Source organism: Anabrus simplex, chromosome 1, assembly GCF_040414725.1.
Source record: "Anabrus simplex isolate iqAnaSimp1 chromosome 1, ASM4041472v1, whole genome shotgun sequence".
Taxonomy (NCBI): Eukaryota; Metazoa; Arthropoda; class Insecta; order Orthoptera; family Tettigoniidae; genus Anabrus; species Anabrus simplex.
Genome location: NC_090265.1, coordinates 1,358,578,017 through 1,358,597,281, shown reverse-complemented (window position 1 = coordinate 1,358,597,281; position 19,265 = coordinate 1,358,578,017). Strand labels below are relative to the sequence as shown.

The following is a 19,265-nucleotide window of genomic DNA, read 5'->3' as shown; positions in this document are numbered from 1 at the left end:
GAATAGCATGCTAAACAAGAAAATTATCTAACTTGCCAGCTACTTCCCGCCAATATTCAGGCAGGCTGTTGTACTCGTTAGGACCGGTCGAGTTGGCCGCGTGGTTAGGGGCGCGCAGCTGTGAGCTTGCATCCGGGAGATAGTGGATTTGAACCCCACTGTCGGCAACCCTGAAGATGGTATTCCGTGGTTTCCCATTTTCACAACAGGCAAATGCTGGGGATGTACCTTAATTAAGGCCAAGGCCGCTTCCTTCACACTCCTAACCCTTTCTTATCCCATCGTCGCCATAAGACAAATTTTTAAAAAATACTCGGTCCGCATCAGTAATCCTATCTATCGTAGATGGGTGGCAACAGAAGGCAAAAAACACATCACAATAACCAATGGTCAATGTAATGTTATTGTTGATCAATTTTATGAGCCTTCTATACTGTAGCCCTTTCACATTTAGTTTTCTTTCCACTCTGTTATATTAGTGTGTCTTATGAAATTATTCATAGCGTAGACTGTAGTTCCTTATTCTCCGACTTTACATACCGATTTCCATTAAATTCTGTTTACCTATTTTCTCGTGACTCGGCGCTGTTATGCACTTAGTAACAAAAATCCAAATTCATGAATATATCTGTGATCATAGCCAGTATGGTAACAATATATAAGACACATGATCAGAAATTTAACACTATATAACTTTAGTTATGTAGTATTTATCAATACGACCACTATTCACATAAATATTTGAGAATTAAATTGTAGGCCTTCCCCTAAACTACAATTTCACTCAGCGTGAATAAAATTATTTGTGGCCTAGATTATAGAGACTTATTCCCCAATTTTGCATACCGATTTTCATTAAGATAGGACCACTAATAAAATTTGAGAATTGAATTTTAGGCCTTCCCCTAAACTACCATTTTTCTCAGCGTGAATACAATTATTTATAGCCTAGATTATAGCAACTTATTCCCCGGCTTTGCTTACTGATTTCCATTAAGATACGACAACTAATAACAAATATTTGAGAATTTAATGTTAGGCTTTCCGTTAAATTAGGTACCATTTCACTCAGAGTGAATAAAATCATTTATGACCTAGATTGTAGCGACTTATTCCCCGACTTTGCATTATGATTTTCATTAAATTCTCTTCAGGCGTTTTCTCGTGATGCGCGTACTTGTATACATACATACAGACATTACGGAAAATTAAAAAGTGCATTTCCTTATTACTGTGGACACGACTGATACAGAAATACCATCCTTTTTTAATTCTGAGCAATGTATAGACAAACCTCTTATTTTATATACTGTATATAGATTTGAGGGTTAACCAGTGGTCTTTTATCAAAATCATTGGTATAATTATATTGGAATTATAAAGCTCCTCATTAAGAAATAAAATCAGGGAGTGAGGAGGAAATGAATATTCTAATAAAATGTGTAAAAAATGTCCACAACTCACTCCGAGTTTGCCTACAATACTACTCATTTTAGTTCAGACTACTTATACTACTATAGAATAGTGTAAAAACAAAATCTTATGCCTGCAACATCACAAATCACTTATTAAAATACTTAGTCAACTCAACTGCTACCATTACCCTTTTTCACTTTTAGACCTACAACCACAAGCCATAACCCAATAAACAGAATGAGATAATGAGAAAACTGAAAGAAATCACAGATTGGGAGGTTATAAACCACACAACACGACCATAGCTCCTTTCAAAAATTGTCAAAATGGCTTTCACGGCCGCAGATTCTATTCTATTTCTATTCCTGTGATTGTATGACAACAGCTGTTTACAATCACAGCGCAGCCGCAACTGTGACTGTGGTGTGGGTCATAGTTCGACTTGTGAGCGTGATGCTGTGATTTACTGCTTTCTTAACTGCTAGTCTGCTAAATGCTATGGCTGCTACTATTGGCCTTGGCTGTGCGTTTCAGGCTAGTTGATCACGTTAGTTTATAGATTTCTCGCAGTGCAGTCGATACTGATTAGATTCTCTGTTACTGCTTTCTTAACTGCTAGCCTGCTAATTGCTACTGCCTGCTACTATTGGCCTTGGCTATGCATTTCACGCTGGTTGAAACATCACAATCACAGTTAAGACCTGCTAGTCCGGCCAACCCGCTAGCAGGTTGAACTGTGATTTCACACTAGCAGTGATTTAGTTACAGGTTTGCAAATTGCTTCCCATCACTACTTTTCAGTTTTCATTATGACTTTGTCCCTTTCTTATTATCTTTAAGCTCCGAATTTTATTCTATTTTATTTGTTGAACTCTGCTTTCTTTCTTCATTACATGTTGTTCAAATCTGTAATTTTTAGCTTATCTTTGATTTTATGATGGAATAGTACATTTCTTTTATATTATGTATTATCTGTAAATTAATTATGTAGTTAATTGTAAGAGAGGGCCACGAGCTCTAACTTCGCCACTGTTAAAGTCAATAAATAAATAAATAAATAAATAAATAAATATACAATTATGCAAGCTTATATTTCTTGAGGAACTACCTTCTTATAAAGAACCTTTGGTTACTTTTATACCAGCCCATTATTACTGAAATATGGCTACAATATCTATGGACAACATATAATTGACTCAAGCCGATTTCTAATGAAGAAAGACAATTAAAAAAGATCTCTTTGTCACTTGTACACATCATACTAATAGTGAATTATAGACGAAAAATACGCCATATTTTACCGACAAAGGGCAATCGTAACATATTAAAACCTTTAATATTGGATTTTAGATTGTTAATTTCTTTTAATAACATGACATCTTGTCTGGCCAGTTAATCTGCTATGGTAATAGGGGAAACCATACAACCAGTGTCTCCACACCGAGTGTTGGGCAGCGGTAAATAGCCTGACCCACTATAAGGACCAACACCTAAGGGCGGAGGAGTCCTTATAGGAGGGAAATGGGCCCTCAGTGGAGGAAATGCCAGTCAAACCCCATATCAGCTGTAGCGCCTGTACTCCAGAGGAGCAGCTACAAAATGCGTCTGGTCTGCATGTTACGAGCAGCCTAGAAGTTTTGGCTGGCAGTAGCTCTAAAATGCCCTTGGGAGTGGTGAACCCATTGTAATAAAAGTCTATATAAGTGTATGCCTTTGCTGGCAGGATGTAGTGTTTACAGTGCACTATGTCTTCTGGTATGGGCTAGAATAAATTTGTTACTTTCATTGACCTGTCTCAGTCTCATCCTTGGCTTTGACAATATGAAAGTGACCAAGGTATGAGCGATTGTAGTAACACCGTTCCTCATGCAGCCAGTCCCTGTTATGAATGGTGCGAAAATATCGCTCATAGGGTCGGTTGGTGCATGCATTTCAGTGGACTTGGCAGACTGATATGTAATAGCAACTTCTGACTCAGTGAGGAAAGCAATGGGAAACTACCTCACTCCTCATTTCCCTAGTATGCCTCTTCAGTGACACCTAGGCTATCTCTGACAGCTGTTGGTGGAGCTATAGAGGACCAAACCAGCCTTTGGGCTGAATACCCAACATACATACACTGAAGCCTCGGAAAATGCTAGGGCATTCCTCACAAGCAACATGCAAAATACTAGGGCGTTCCCCACAAGTGACGTCAAGATAGCAACCATCAATGTAGTGACACTAATAGGGAAAGTGGAAGAAATTGTAGATTTTATGGTTGACAAAAATATAGCATTGCTGGGAATCAGTGAGACCAAATGAAAAGGAAAAGGTGAGAGGAAACTAAAGAAAGGATACACCTTTTACTATAGCGGAGGAAGAGAAGCCAAGACTGGTGTAGGTCTCATAATTAGAAAAGACCTGCCGGCCTGAGTGGCTCAGGCGGTTGAGGCGCTGGCCTTCTGACACCAACTTGGCAGGTTCAATCCTGGCTCAGTCCTGTGGTATTTGAAGGTGCTCAAATACATCAGCCTCGTGTCGGTATATTTACTGGCACCAAGCAAATAACATTATTATTATTATTATTATTATTATTATTATTATTATTAAAAGGAACACCTAGAATTGGTGGAAAACATAAATGACTGGTTGATTAAGGTCAGATTGAGACTTGAAACTCATGTTACAGATATTTTTCAAGGGTATGCTCCACAAACTGGAAATACAGATATGGATCTAGAGGAATACCTTGAATATCTGGAAGGCCATACAAAGGACAAACAAGTTGTGATCATAGGAGAGATGAATACCCAAGTAAGTTAGGAAAGAAAAGGAGATGAGGAGATTATAGGTCCATTTGGATATGGGAAGAGAAACAAGGCTGGAGATATTTTGGTAGACTGTAGAAATGAGCTGATCATTGGTAACACATGGTTTCGAAAGAAAAACAGCCAGAAGATAACAAGATATAGTTGGTATAACAAAATCAAAACTCTGATAGTTTACATTTGGTCGAGAAAGGTAACAGGGTTGGTAGAAGTAACAACCCTCAAAAGTGAATCTTTCGAAGGAGATCACAGAGTTGTGATAGCTTAGTTAAAGATGGTAAAGATACAAAAGGTCACAGATTAGGCAGAGAAAGCTAAGGGTGTGGAAATTGCAGGAGAAGGAAATAAATGAAGAGTTCCAGAAACACATTAAAACAAGTATACCTAAAGAAGACATCAGAATGGTCGAAAGAAGAATGGGCATACTTTAAAATGGTCATGGTCGAGTCTGCAGAAAAGACCTGTGGAAGAGTATCAGGTAGGAAGAAAGATCAAGGAACGCTCTGGTGGAATGACAGGGTAAAAGATATAGTTAAAAGGAAGAAACAAACTTGGAAAAGATGGCTGAGAAACAGAACAACAGAATGCAAAACAGAATACAGGCACTGAAAAAAGGAGTTCTCCAAGGTGGTTCAAGAAGAGAAAAAGAAATGCTGGCAAAAATTCACTGAATCTCTGCAAGAAGATACAACCGGAAACAAAAAGATCTTATTCCAATGGGTTAAAATGAAGAAAAACCCAGGAGAAGGTGCTAACTTCGTTAAAAATGAACAGGAGAAAGCGATAACACAGAAGCAGGATATATTGCAGAGGTGGGGAAAATACTTTGAACAGCTTTACAACGTGCAAAATACCTCGGTACAAGGAGAAATCGAAGAACCCGATTTAGTGCAGATGGAAGATAAGGAAAACGAGGTGTGGGCCACTAAAAAAATGAAACGAGGCAAGGCAGCTGGAAATGAGGAGATCACCATGGAAATGATAATAGCAGAATGAGTAGTTGGACTACAGTGGTTGTATAGACTCTTCAGAGTTATATGAAGGGAAAAAACTATTCCAAATGAGTGGACAAAAGTGGTCATTATACCAACTTTCAAGAAAGGAGACAGGAAGCAATGTGAAAGCAATGTCATTATACCAACTTTCAAGAAAAGAGACAGGAAGCAATGTGAAAATTACAGAGGAGTGACAATGATACCTAATACAGCTAAGATCCTTGAAAGAATCTTGGATAGACGAATAAGAGACAGAGTAGTGGGAAAATTGACAGAACACCAGGATGGATTCAGAAGAGGCAGGTCCACATTTGACCCAATATTTACATTGCGTCAAATAATAAAAAGGTAATGGGAATACGGAAAGGACATGGTAGTAAAATTTCTAGACATTGAAAAGGCATATGACAATGTCCCAAGGAATTTCGTATGGAAAACACTGACAGAGGCACAGATTGGGAATGAAACAATGCAGACGGTAATAGCATTGTATCAAAATTGCGAAAGCTGTGTTAGAACCAAATGGGTTAAACTAAATGGTTCAGAGTTGAGACAGACTTAAGACAGGGAAGTGTATTGTCTCCTTTACTCTTCATTATCATCATGGATAGAATTCTACATAATATCAAGGAGAAGATGATCGGCGAGCAAGTAAAATCTATGCTCTTTGCTGATGACATTGTAGCTTGGGGAGATAATGAAGAGGAAGTACAGACACAAGTGATTTATGGAATGAGAAGATAAGAAATTTTGGAATGAAGATTAATACTGTGAAAAGTAAGGCTTTTATCATGACAAAAGGTAACAGAAAACCAGGGGAGTGATAAAAATAGGAAATGAACCTCTTGAAGCAGTGAATAATTTTAAATATTTGGGCAGCGTGATATCACAAGATGGAAATTTGGATGGAAAAATAGATTTAAGAATAAAGCAGTCTACAAGTTTCTACCAGTGTGTGAGGGACATTGTATGGAACAAAAATGTGCCAATGAAGTGTAAGAAGATTTTATACTCATCCTATTATAAACCTATACTGACCTATGCTTCAGCAGCTTGGACGTTAACTAAGCGGAACCAAAGTAAGACACAAGCAGCTGAAATGAGGTTCTTGAGGAGCATACAGGGAAAGACAAGACGAGACAAAAATACGAAATGAGGAAATAAGGAGAAGTGTGGGAGTGTGTAAACTTCAAGAAGAGATTGATATAGCAAAGCTAAAATGGTTTGGACACATGAGAATGCCAGAAGAGAGAATACCAAAGAAAACATTCATGGATACAGACTGGAAAGAGGCCTAGGGGACATCCTAGAATGAGATGGAAGAGCTCTGTTGTGGACTGTATTGCAAATAGAGGAGTCAATAGCAATAAAGTACTAGAAGAGGAATGGTGGAAAGATCAAGTAAGGTAGAGGGCTTTGGTACACTACCCTACCCAGAGAGAATCTGGAAAAGGGAATGGATGAAGAAGGAGAAGAAGAACATGACTTTCAAGTTGTAAACTTGTAAAATGTAGTTAAATGACTATCAAGTCATGCACTTGTAAATAACATTATTCATCTATTATATGGATATCCATTTCAAGTTATTTAATATATTTTAACCGTAAGGTGTAACATGTCAATGTCACTTTATGTCTTTGTAAACTCCCTATGGCTGATGATGGCTATCACCATACCGAAACCAGTACCATGAAATAAACAAATGACTGTGTGGTGATTTAAGAATCTCTCACATAATTTAGTATTAAATAGGTGGATCCTTTTATCTCATTTCATTACTTTGTGAATCTTGATTCAATACGGAACATATAATGAAATTCTTGACATTGAATAAAATAGCTTACCAGGCAAAAATAAAAGCTCATTATTACATGAGCTTAAGAGTAAAAATAGGGAAATTGAGCAAGGACATAAAATTAATTAAAAAGTGTATTGCACATAACCATAAAGGGCATTAGTAAAAAATGATGCATTCTATCACATAAGCATAGAGTTCATCTTAAAACTAATAAATTATGGCTCCAAAACGAACTTAAATTTTTACACAAGAAAAAGTCATTTTTGAATAACCGTCTCTACAAAACTCAACTCGAGGTCACACTATTGCTATCAAATGCGCAATGGAACATCTTTCAGGATAAAGTTTACAATAGATTATCTATTTTGCTTTCCCAAAAGCAGCTCACCTTAAATAATAAGTTCCAAACACTCTTGAACAAATCTATTATAGCCAACAGACCATCCAAAAATCCAACCAATTCCAATAAACCTAATAACCATTTAACCCACTTTCACCCCTCCCCCCACCACCACCACCACCAATTCATCAACTTGTCAAACACAAGGTTAGATGACGAAGAGATTGCAATACTTTCAAAAGGTCCCAACCACAACTGGCTTAACTACACAACACACCGAATGTCGCTACAAAACTTGTCATAGAAAAAGAAGCAGCCATTAATAAATTGCCTCATGATACTCAAGTTGAACTCAGACACAAAGTCAAAAAACAATTAAATAAAATCTTTAGTTCACCCCATTTCAACAAAACTAATTCACAACTTGCAGACAGAAAAAAGATCACTGAACTTAAAAAGAACATAAAAAATACACAACTTATTGTTAACAAGGCAGACAAAGGTAATACTACTGTAAAAATGAAAAAAAAAAAAAAGACTACATCACTAAAACAAATTTTTTTTTTGCAGATAACACCATATGGAAATTCTAAATTCCCATGGAGGGAATTAGATATTTAATTATATATCTAATTCCCTCCATAGGAATTTAGAATTTCCATTTGGAATTGCTAGGCGGGCATTAATTCCATTGTGGAGTTTTATCTCCCGTATGCAGTTATCAGACTGTGCCTCATAAATAGACTTCTGATAAGTTCACCTGCATACACCCCAGCATCAGTGGGTAGGGTCTGACACATCCCACTCTGACGAGTCTAGTGTCAGACCTAAGACGAAATGCTGGTTAATAGAGCAAACGCCTGAAAAGCCATCTAATTTTTTATCAGATAACACCATCACAATAATTGGCAAAGACCCAACCAAATCCATTCAACGCCACCTTAAACAGACGATTAAAAATACAACTTTTCTGTTAATGGATATTGAAAAACACAAACTCATTAACATGAACCCGAGACTACCCACTGTTAAGGCACAACCTAAGATTCATAAAACCGGCGTCACCATACGCCCAATCGTAAATTTTAGACCATGTCCCCTATATAAAACAGCAGAATTCATTCAACAATTTCTTAAAAAATATTATATTTTCCAGTCAAATAAATCCATTAAGAATACTTCAGAACTTATCAAACAAGTAGACAACTTCAAGCTCCAACCGTACCATTTCAAACATTCTTTTGATATTACTAATATGTATATGAGTATAAAAACAGAAACACTCATACATATCACCTCCAGGAATTTAAATACCCATAGCCAACTAAGTAAACTAGAAATATCCGATTTTATATCCATTTTGAAGCTATTAATTAACAATAACTACTCCACCGTCGACAAGACAATGTACAAGTAACTATTCTCATTTTGGTTCCGTATTGAAGTTGACGTATGTCAAGTATTATTACAGGTGGACTTATAATATTGTAATAATACTTGACATAAGACAATGTACAAACAAGATGGTCTAGCTATGGGGTCACCAGCTTCCGGTATATTAGATTAAATATATTTGGACTTTCTAGAACATACAAAAATAGATAAAGACGCAAAATTCAATAATATACACTTCTGGTCCCGATATGTAGACGATACTTTCATCTTTTTAGACGAACGTTCTACCGACGCAGCTACCACTCTAACTTATCTCAATAACATTGATACGGACATCAAATTTACACTAGAATCTGAAGTTAATAGTTCCATCAATTTCTTAGATTTAACTATAACCAGGCACCCTTCTTCTTTTAAGTATTAAATTTACAGGAAAACCGCACACACTGTTACAACAATTAAACACGATTCTGTACACCCTCTTAACCATAAATGCGCCACTTATAATACCTTAGTGGACCGGGTGTTTAATGTCCCTATGTCGAAGTCAGACCTTAACAAAGAATTAGACATTATACGTAATATCGCATATCACAACGGTTACAATAAAATCTTTATAGAACGTATAATCAACAAGTTTAAACACCGCCCTAAATCAAATTTAATTAAAGAAACAACTAAATCCAAAATTTTCTCAACATTCACCTTTAATTGTAATATTTATAGTGCCACGAACATATTCAAGAAACAGATAGTTAACATTTCCTTTAGAATGAACAATAGCAATACAGACATCTTACACAACTCCAATTTAATTAATGTTTCTAATCCTTTTGAAAAATCGGGTGTATACAGATTCTGCTGCAACGACTGCAGCAGCACATGTCGGACAAACTGATAGGTCTTTAAAAATTAAATACATGGAACATGTGAATGCAATCAAATATAAAATATTCTCCGCGGCAGGTCAACATGTGCATGACTACAAACACAAATCCTACGGCATAGATCATGACATAGATATCACTGAAATGTTAAACAAGGGCCCCATACTTGACATTACTGAACAATGCTATATTCAACTTGATCAATATTATAAACCAATTCTAAATCTCAATGATTTATCCGAGAAACCTAAAATTCTGTTTGACATGCTTATTACAATATTAAACAATATTAAATTACCTAAAAACCAATCAATTTTTCAGATAAGACACAACACGCTTCCATATTACACCTACCGCTCCCCATGTTCACCTGACCGCACATCCTCCACTACCCTGTTTCCCCTCCCCCAACCTAGTACACCCTGCCCCTTCCTGCTCTCTCCACTGATTTGCTGCATGTATGATTAGCCAGTTAGTTCCTCTTCAACTTTACAACCAACAACTAGTTACCCGAGGTGAGTCTTTTACTTAAAAACCTCCTTGCCCCATTTCTTTATTCACTACTCTAACTAGAGAATATTTTTTTGTGTAGGTTCCGTCTTGGATCGTGAACATTTCATCTCAACATCTGTAACAACAAACCTGTTCTATGAGATCCATGTTCCTGTTACGTTAACACACTACAGTACATTTGAGCCCAGTGCAATATACTATTATGCAATCTTATATTTTTTGAGGAACTACCTTTTTATAAAGAACCTTCTGTTACTTAATATCAGCCCATTATTACTGAAAAATGGCTACAATATCTATGGACTACATATAATTGGCCTCCCATAAGTCCAACCCCTCGTCCACGTCATGGGAGATGGGCAACGCCATGAAGTAGGGGACTGCCTGTAGGGATGATGTAAAGCGGGGACTGTGTGTGCCCCAGGACCGCTACGGTGGCTGTGAAGACCCTTCAGGAACCCTGAAAAGTGACAGCTAACGGGGCTCTGGTGAAGTCCTCAATGGCAGATGCAGCGAAGGAGACCTTTAACCCTTTTCCCTTGGGGTTGAAGAAATGGGGGAAACCACTGCCATGTGGTGAAGAGGGATCTTCAAAGGCTAAGGGAGACAACCCCTACAGAAAACAGCAGGCTTGGAGGCTCAGGTGGCAGCCCCACCACCAAGCTCGGGTGCTGTGGGCTAATAACTCGCACATCTTAAATCCACTTATTAAAGAAAATGAAGTGAAACGAAAACGGATGATACCTTGATGATGAACTTTGGCCCAAAACGGAAAATAAGAACTGGTTGTTGGAATGTTAGAACTTTGACAGAAGAAGAGGACTGTAGAGGAGGAGGCTTTTGAGGCAGGGAAGACTTGGAAGGAAGTTAAAGCATTGGCAAGTCGACAATCACAATGGATACGTTTCACGGATGCCCTACGTTCCAGTGGGAACGAGAGGAATTAAGTCAAGTCACATATAATTGACACCAGCCGATTCCTAATGAAGAAAGACAATTAAAAAGTTACTGTGTCACTTGTACACATCATACTACTAGTTAATTATAGAGGGAAAATACGCCATATTCTACCGACAAAGTGTATTTTTGTGCAAACGGCAGGTTTTATTTCTATTACAGGATAGTAGAATAAAGTAGTACTAATATTAATCTGTCTACGTGTTTAACTTTCTTGGCAATCCTTGAGTACCAGTAGTTCTTGCGAATATCTAACTTTAGGCCTAATTGGAATTTTCATTTCTATTTGTGCTTAGTAATCACCTATTGTAATTACGATACGACAGAAAGTAGTTTAAAAATTATTGTAGAGTATTATAGTAACTTATTAGAAATTAGAGTGCTTATTCTATTATTTTGAGTAGTCTTGCGAATACTGAACTTTAATTGTAATTTCCTTTTCTGTTTGTGCTTAGTAATAACCCGTTGTAATTAGAATATGTCTGAACATAGTTTAAAATTATTGTAGTGTATTATAGTATCATATTAGAAATTAGTGTGTTTATTCTATTACTCTGAAATATATGTGCAGTATAGTATCTATGGTATCTGTAGTAACTCTGTAACTAGAATTCTGTTGTAGTAGTAATTAGGGTAGACTTAACTGCAGTTTTTTTTTTTTTTTTTGCTATTTGCTTTACGTCGCTCTGACACAGATAGGTCTTAGGGTGACGATGGGATAGGAAAGGCCTAGGAATTGGAAGAAAGCGGCCATGGCCTTAATTAAGGTACAGCCCCGGCATTTGCCTGGTGTGAAAATGGGAAACCACGGAAAACCATCTTCAGGGCTGCCGACAGTAGGGCTCGAACCCACTGTCTCCCGATTACTGGATACTGGCCGCACTTAAGCGACTGCAGCTATCGAGCTCGGTTAACTGCAGTTTAGAACTGTGTAATTCTTGTGTCTCATTCTATGTTTCCAGTAATTAATAGCAATTTTCATCCTGCTAGGGTGATCTAGGAACAAAAAATCATACAACTAAGTAGTACTGTAGTGTAGTAGTAGCCTATATTAATTATCATATTGTCATGTGATCTTTGTGAAGTATCATAGACAATATTTTTCTTTCCTTTCATTTTGCGCAGAATGTTATCTTATTTTTCCTTTTCTTTTCATTATTCTGTAAAGAATGGCTAAAGAGTGCAAGTGTACACAAGGAACTGTGGATGTGGCCAGGCATTAAAGAGTATGAGGGAGGAGTTTGAGAGTTTGAGGGAGATATTTAAGATTCTCTCAGAGGACAGCAAGGAAGTAGGCCTCCTTCAAATAATGTACAGGACACAGTAGGTGTAGATTGGAAGGAAAGAGGGGAATTGTAGAAGACAGGTGGTCTAATGTTTTAAGAGGAAGGGGATTGCAAGTTAAGAGCTCCATTCAGGATCAGAATTCAAGACAGGTGTCTGTGAGAAATTGGTATGAGTCACTGCAGGTAGAACAACTGAGGGAAGATGAGGAACAGGGAACTGTTGTAGAGAAGTATGAAAGTAGGAGAAAGGGAAACAGTAGGAAAAGGAAACCTGGAGTAGTGGATAGGAAAAGACAGGTGGAACAAGGTCATGGAATGGAGAAAAGGGAGGAGGAAGTAGCTTCTGCAGCTGTCAGGAAAGATAGGACTGACCAGGGGGATAGGGGATCAAATGAGGTGGGTAGGGTTGAAGCTCTGGTCATAGGGGATTCCATTGTAAGACACGTCGGGAAAGTGTGTGGAGGAAAGAGTACGAGGGTAGTGTGTTATCCAAGAATTAGGTTAAGGCAGATGTTGAGGAAAGTAGAAGAGAAGGAGGACGGAAAGGAGAAGGTGGTAGTGTTTCACGTTGGTATTAACAACGTAAGACAGACAAGTATAAGTACCAACATAGCTGGGGATGTGCGAGACCTGGTAAATGTAGCACGGGTGAAGTTTAAGGAAGCAAAGATTGTTATCAGTGGAATACTGTGTAGGAGGGATACTGACTGGAAGGCGATTGGGGATTTAAATACTATGGAGTGGGTATGAGGAAAACTGGGAGTGAGATTTCTAGATCCTAATGAGTGGGTAGGAGATAGGGATGTGTGCTCAGATGGCCTTCACTTAAACCGCACTGGTACATAAGTTGGGAAATTTGTTTAGAAAGGTTATAGGGAGGTACATTCAGGGAAACAGGATGGCCTAGGGAGCGGTGTTAAGGGAACAGGGAAATGGAAATCAAGTAGGGATGACAAAAATGTTAGTGCTCAACTGTAGAAGTACTGTAAAGAAAGGAATATAATTAACTAATTTAATAGATATATACTTATCAAATATTGTAATAGGAGTTGAATCATGGCTGAAAAATTATATAATGGATGCAGAAATTTTCTCACAGAACTGGAGTGTGTATCGTAGAGATAGGATAGGAATGGTAGGAGGGGGAGTATTCATTCTGGTGAAAGAAGAATTTGTGTGCTACGAAAAAGTTAAAGAAAACAAACATGAAATTCTAGGTGTAAGGCTCATCTCTACAGATAATAGGCAACTTGATGTCTTTGGAGTGTACAGACCGGGAAAGGGTAGAGGAGACGCTGATTCAAAATTATTCGATAAGATAATCAGCTATGTGGGAAACGATAAGGAAAGGAACGTGATAGTAATGGGTGATCTTAATTTACATATAATATACAAAGTTTATTCCACCTACTCAATACTGTACAGTAATTGCAATGTTTATTAATACATGGCAATATATTATCAAGGTACTAGTTTTGACCGTATATGGGTCATCATCAGCCTAACTAAGATACACTTATGGATTTGCCGAAGTCCTAAGGCAGAATTACATTGTGGAAATGAGATTTAAAAGAATGAACTGTGTATGTGATGCGATAATGTACATGTAAAATGGTGGATTGACAAACTGTTATATATAAAATAATGTTGTACTTATCAGTGACAATTAAAATTTTTAGGATTTATGTCAATTACAATTAGACTGTAAGAATAGATAGGCCCTATAGAATCCCATAGCCACATTAACATGAATATCTTCCCCAGTTCTGATTTTGAATAGCACTCCCATCCGCCGGTGCGGAATGACACAGAAGAGAGTCGTGTCTACAGCAAATATTTGCTGTAGATACGTGTGTATATTTCTCTAGTAATAATGGTATTTATAAATTTACCGCTAATGTTAATGTTGATTTGAGTGAAAGCAATCATTATCCTTCATTTAGGACCAAAATTTAATTGATACGATTTGTTCACGTGACCAAAAAATCATTCAGGAACTGTTAATCAATTCTACTCACAACACAGTTAGCAGGCTAATAAATACTTTTTTTTTTTTTTTTTTTTTTTTTTTTTGCTAGTTGCTTTACGTCGCACCGACACAGATAGGTCTTGTGGCGACGATGGGACAGGGAAGGGCTAGGAGTGGGAAGGAAGTGGCCGTGGCCTTAATTAAGGCACAGTCCCAGCATTTGCCTGGTGTGAAAATGGGAAACCACGGAAAACCATTTTCAGGACTGCCGACAGTGGGGTTCGAACCTACTATCTCCCGAATACTGGATACTGGCAGCACTTAAGCGACTGCAGCTATCGAGCTCAGTAAATACTATTTTAAATGGAACCAAATCATAATGATGTTGCACAATGACTTGCTCTTTGCATGCTAATAAATACATCAAACATCATTTCAATGCAACTGTGCGACCAATCATAGTCAAAACAAAAAAATTACTAAAAGATACAAGTACTGTTAACTATCAATACCAAGCTGAAGAGCTGACATCAAAACATGGCCTATGACATATGCCATCAAAGCAACACATTTTCATCATCTGAACATACCATTTGAAAGGATGATAAAAGCCATTTAGCAAGTTGTACGAAGAAACAAAACAAAATATATTTAAAATTTTATGCTCATATCAAGTTCACTTAATTTTGTCAAAACTTAACGAAGAATTGGCATATACATACCTAAGTTTGTCCTCACATTAATAAATAGAAGAAAGAGGAAAGATTATTAGGGCACTGAATAAGCGGAAAATTGACTAGGCTATCGCATCATTACCGAAGTTCACAATATTTGTTCCTGCAATCAAAAGCAGTGAGTGAGTGAGCATCAGTGCACGGGTGGCCCAGACTGATTGCGCAGTAGATGTTACTTTTCCCTCGTCCTCCTCGTGACGTCATCATAGGAGCACCGTGACTGTGCAGCACACAACCACACGTGTTGTTTAACGCTGTCTGTCTTATTTAAAAAAAGGAGATTTCCACGTATTATATACACGTAATTTCTTTCCAAATATTGCAATTGGTTTGAATGGTGGCCTACTGTATTTTGCGTTGTATGTGTACAGTAGTTTGTTTTCTGTGAGATCTCCAATAAGTTGCTGTGTTTCGTGCAGCGAGGTTAACTTATTTTCTTTTCGTTAGTTGCGTGAACATTATAACAATAGCTGGAGCGAAATTTCTGTGCGTGTATATATTTGCATGTTATTTGCGATACTTTGAGTGTGAATAAAATTTCTTAAATGTGTTATAGCAGATGATAACTCGTCAAAACAACTGACAACAATGCCTAGATGTGTAACAGTAACTGGCTGTCTGTCATACAGCAGTCTTGCTCCATGGCTGTGCTGGCCTTTGGTCACAGGGGTCCCAGGTTAGATTCCCGACAGGTTCTTGAATTTTAACCATCATTGGTTAATTTTTCTGACACAGGGGCTGGGTGTATGTGTTGTCTTCATCATCATTTCATCCTCCTCATGACGCGCCGGTCGCCTACGGGTGTCAAATCAAAAGACCTGCACATGGCGGGCCGAACATGTCTTCGGACACTCCCGGCACTGAAAGCCATACGCCATTTCATTTTGTCATACAGCAGAAAGACGAAAGGAAGAGATATCATGTATCATTCATTACCTAAAGAGGGATTTCGATACCTCACTGGCTACATCGCCTACCGTGCAATGAAATATGACAGGTCAATGGGGAGTTCCACTGGGGAAATGCTTTCCATTTCTTCTGGTACAAACCCTGTAGGATGGTTAGAAGTGTTATCTCGGGCAGGTCTACTCATTCCATCGGAAGAATGGCTAAACCAAATAACGGAATTTGAGTTAATTTTCATGTACACTCAAGGACGTGCTGAACTGTCATGTGTAACGGTACCTACTATTATTATATAATATGTAAACTGTGTCAAATAATTAGCAGTAAATTCCTTGCTGTGCCACCAGAAATAGTAAAAATGTATGTTACAACGAGAACATTCATACACATGCGACAAATGAACATTCGGGCAAGGACTCAGTAATCCATTGAAGCTCATCGGCGAAAGGCACGATAGTGGATTTCGTTGTCAAAAGCAACCACTTCATGACATCCGACATCACAGGTAGAACTGTGTTCTAATGAAATGTTTTCCTTGTTCTTTCTTATTCTGTAATTTTTAAAAGTAGAAACATCTATACTAATAAAATGTTTTCAATCCTCCCGTGAAGGGGGAGGTGGGCTTCTTAGATGGTGACGCCGTCTCTCAGGCTGGCAGATTTGTGACAGTGAAGGAGATGCTCGGAGAAGGTGAGGGGTTTGGCGGCCGTGGCTTATACTAGGAACTATCCCGACATTCACCTTAGCACAAGAGAATGGAAAACCACGTAAAATCATTCTCAGAACAGCCGACGGTTCGGGCCAGCCATGAGGTCCAGCCCTATCCTATCTCCCAAATGCAGAGGCGTAGTCATGGCAGAGCCATGGCCACCCCTCCTTTGCTCAGTTGGCCAGTCAGAGTGCAGAGCTGTTGGACCAGGGCCAGCCGTGGCCACTTATGGGCCGAGACCCACTCTGCATCTATCGAACAAACATCTTTGCATGGTTTCGAATATGAACTTGCTCCTGCTGCTGTTATAATACGTGGTAGCTTTAAACTCAATACCTGCCGAAGTGTGTCAGTATATCGTATGCTTTTTTTGTCAAATTTAATATTATATTACAAATATTTCATATCTCTAAATATTTATGTTTAGAGATTGAGAGCGCGTAACCTCCTTAAACTATAGAGGAACTTGGTAATGTTAATAAATTTCAAGCGTTGGTCAGTGTACCGCCAGGTATTCACATATTACATTTACCCCTTATTTGTAATATAAATAATGAAAACTAACTATGCTGTACCATCTTTCCATCTTATAACAACAGTAATCTTAATGTCTGATCTGCTGTGAGTTTTGAGACTGTTAACGTTTGATGTTGTTGTGAGTTTCCTACTGATTTGTGTGTCGTGTGCTCAGGGCTCGGTTACTTTGCTCCTACGGTGACGTCATTTCGTTATTCAACAGCAATCAAGTTATTCAAACTCAAGATAATTCCAATAGTTACTTATGGTTTAGAACTCACGTGGGAATTCTTAACTAAGAACAACCTAGTAAAGCTGGAACAAGTAAAATCCCTTTACTCAAAGAGAGTCCTATGTGTCTCAAAATATTACCGGGCAAGATTGGTATATGAGATGGCTAGGGAACCATTCTTCATCGAGGAAGTGAGATATCAAAATGACGTTGCCGTGTACACAGCAAAGCACACTATTACAGAATCTGTATGAAAAGAAGAGGAATATTCCTATAGAATTCTACGCCACAGAAGCTATGACATCTAATGAATGGAAAAGCACTAACTATGAAATGAGGCATACGATTACCCGTTTTGCGGTACATGGTTTTCACTTCAAGCTGTGTACAACTATAAAATTCCAAGACCCAACCTCAGACTGCAAGTGTAAATGGTGTGGGGGCCAATGTGACAGATATCATGCTCTAGCGCGTAATAAACGGACTATCTCCATACGGCAACTTTGTAGTGAGTAATAGTAGAATTGCATTAGTATGTATCATGCACATTGCGCGCTTTCTATTTAATAAATTACAATAGCAGCTCGTCTTGCGTTGAGCCCAACCTTTAGTAGTGTTTAAGAACCTTGCATAAGTGTGTGTCCAACAGTTGTCCTGTTGGAGTTGAGTTAGGTATCAAGCTATACAATTCTTCGTGGCAAGGTTTTGCGGCTCGATGTCCTTCCTGACTTCAATCTCACCAAAGGACATAGCAAGGTGAAATTAATGAAGTGTCAAGATATAGCCTAATACAACTACGATTACCGTTGAAAAGTAGCCAACATGATGAACCGAATAACATTATTTAATGATAGGGTCTAGGCATAATACAAGAACTTCAGAGATTTACAATATTGTTCATGCTAATAAAACATTAACAGGAAATAATGAATTACCTTAATAATTTGCGGCGAAAAGTGCTTTAACTTTCCTTTGGCTAAAAGTACAGCGTTAACCTTGGCTGCAGCCTCACAAGCTGCTTCTAAACTACGTCGGTTGTTCATAGCCCTGCAATCAAAATTAGCTCAAGAATATATTTAATTCCAGAGACGTCCGATTAATTACAGGCCTCTTTCGAACAGCCATCAAAGCGGCGTTCATAAACAAGACACTTGTAATAGAACTTTAACCTGAAAGATTATGTTACAGGGTTTTACCTTCACTACACAATATCTGAACTTCTTTTCTTCTTTCCTAAGTCCCAATCCACTCATTATAACCTGACAATAACATTTAAATTCACTGGAAGGTATAATACACGCACATACAGAAAATAATTCACGAACAACACAAAACAGCAAGAAACTTTTGTGACATATTCCAAGAATAAATACACCAATCTTCTTACATTACAAAATTAACAGATATGGATCGAAAACAGGCGAGAAGGCGGTGAAGATCAAGGAATAAAGCAAAAGTAGAATGATTACTGGCGATGAGTACTATGTTTCTTCGACTACGTGGCGCTGGTATCAATAATTAATGATCAGTAATTACGCTGTCGCCTAGGTGGCAGATCCCCTATAGATTGTTCACCTACCTTATACGAAGACCAACTGCAACTCTCAGACCTCAAGGCAGGTTTTGATTAATGGGAATATGGCGTGGCGTCCGGCAAACCAAAAACTAAATATGAGAGTGGATACGAGCTTTGGATATGTAATTATTGTCAGTTTATACTTTAATGTGTTAAAGAACATCAGAAAGTAACTTTCAATTGCAGTGCTATAGTTCTGTCTGTGAAGAATTATTGGGTATTAAGT

General features: G+C 38.0%; 1 protein-coding gene across 6 annotated transcripts in view; it reads right to left on the bottom strand.

Moving 5' to 3' along the window:
• LOC136858342 (transcription factor SPT20 homolog) overlaps positions 1 to 18,826 on the bottom strand; it is a 615,333-nt gene extending 596,507 nt beyond the window's left edge. For all 6 annotated transcript variants that reach the window (XR_010858631.2, XM_067137808.2, XM_067137810.2 and 3 more), the window contains exons 1-2: positions 18,660 to 18,826; positions 18,399 to 18,510 (exon numbers count right to left, since the gene is read on the bottom strand). Coding sequence is in view for 5 of the 6 variants with exons in the window: in XM_067137808.2 (XP_066993909.2) it covers positions 18,399 to 18,506 (108 nt within the window). In the remaining variant the exon portion in view is untranslated. The remainder of the gene's footprint in view (positions 1 to 18,398; positions 18,511 to 18,659) is intronic.
• Positions 18,827 to 19,265: the final 439 nt, after the last annotated feature.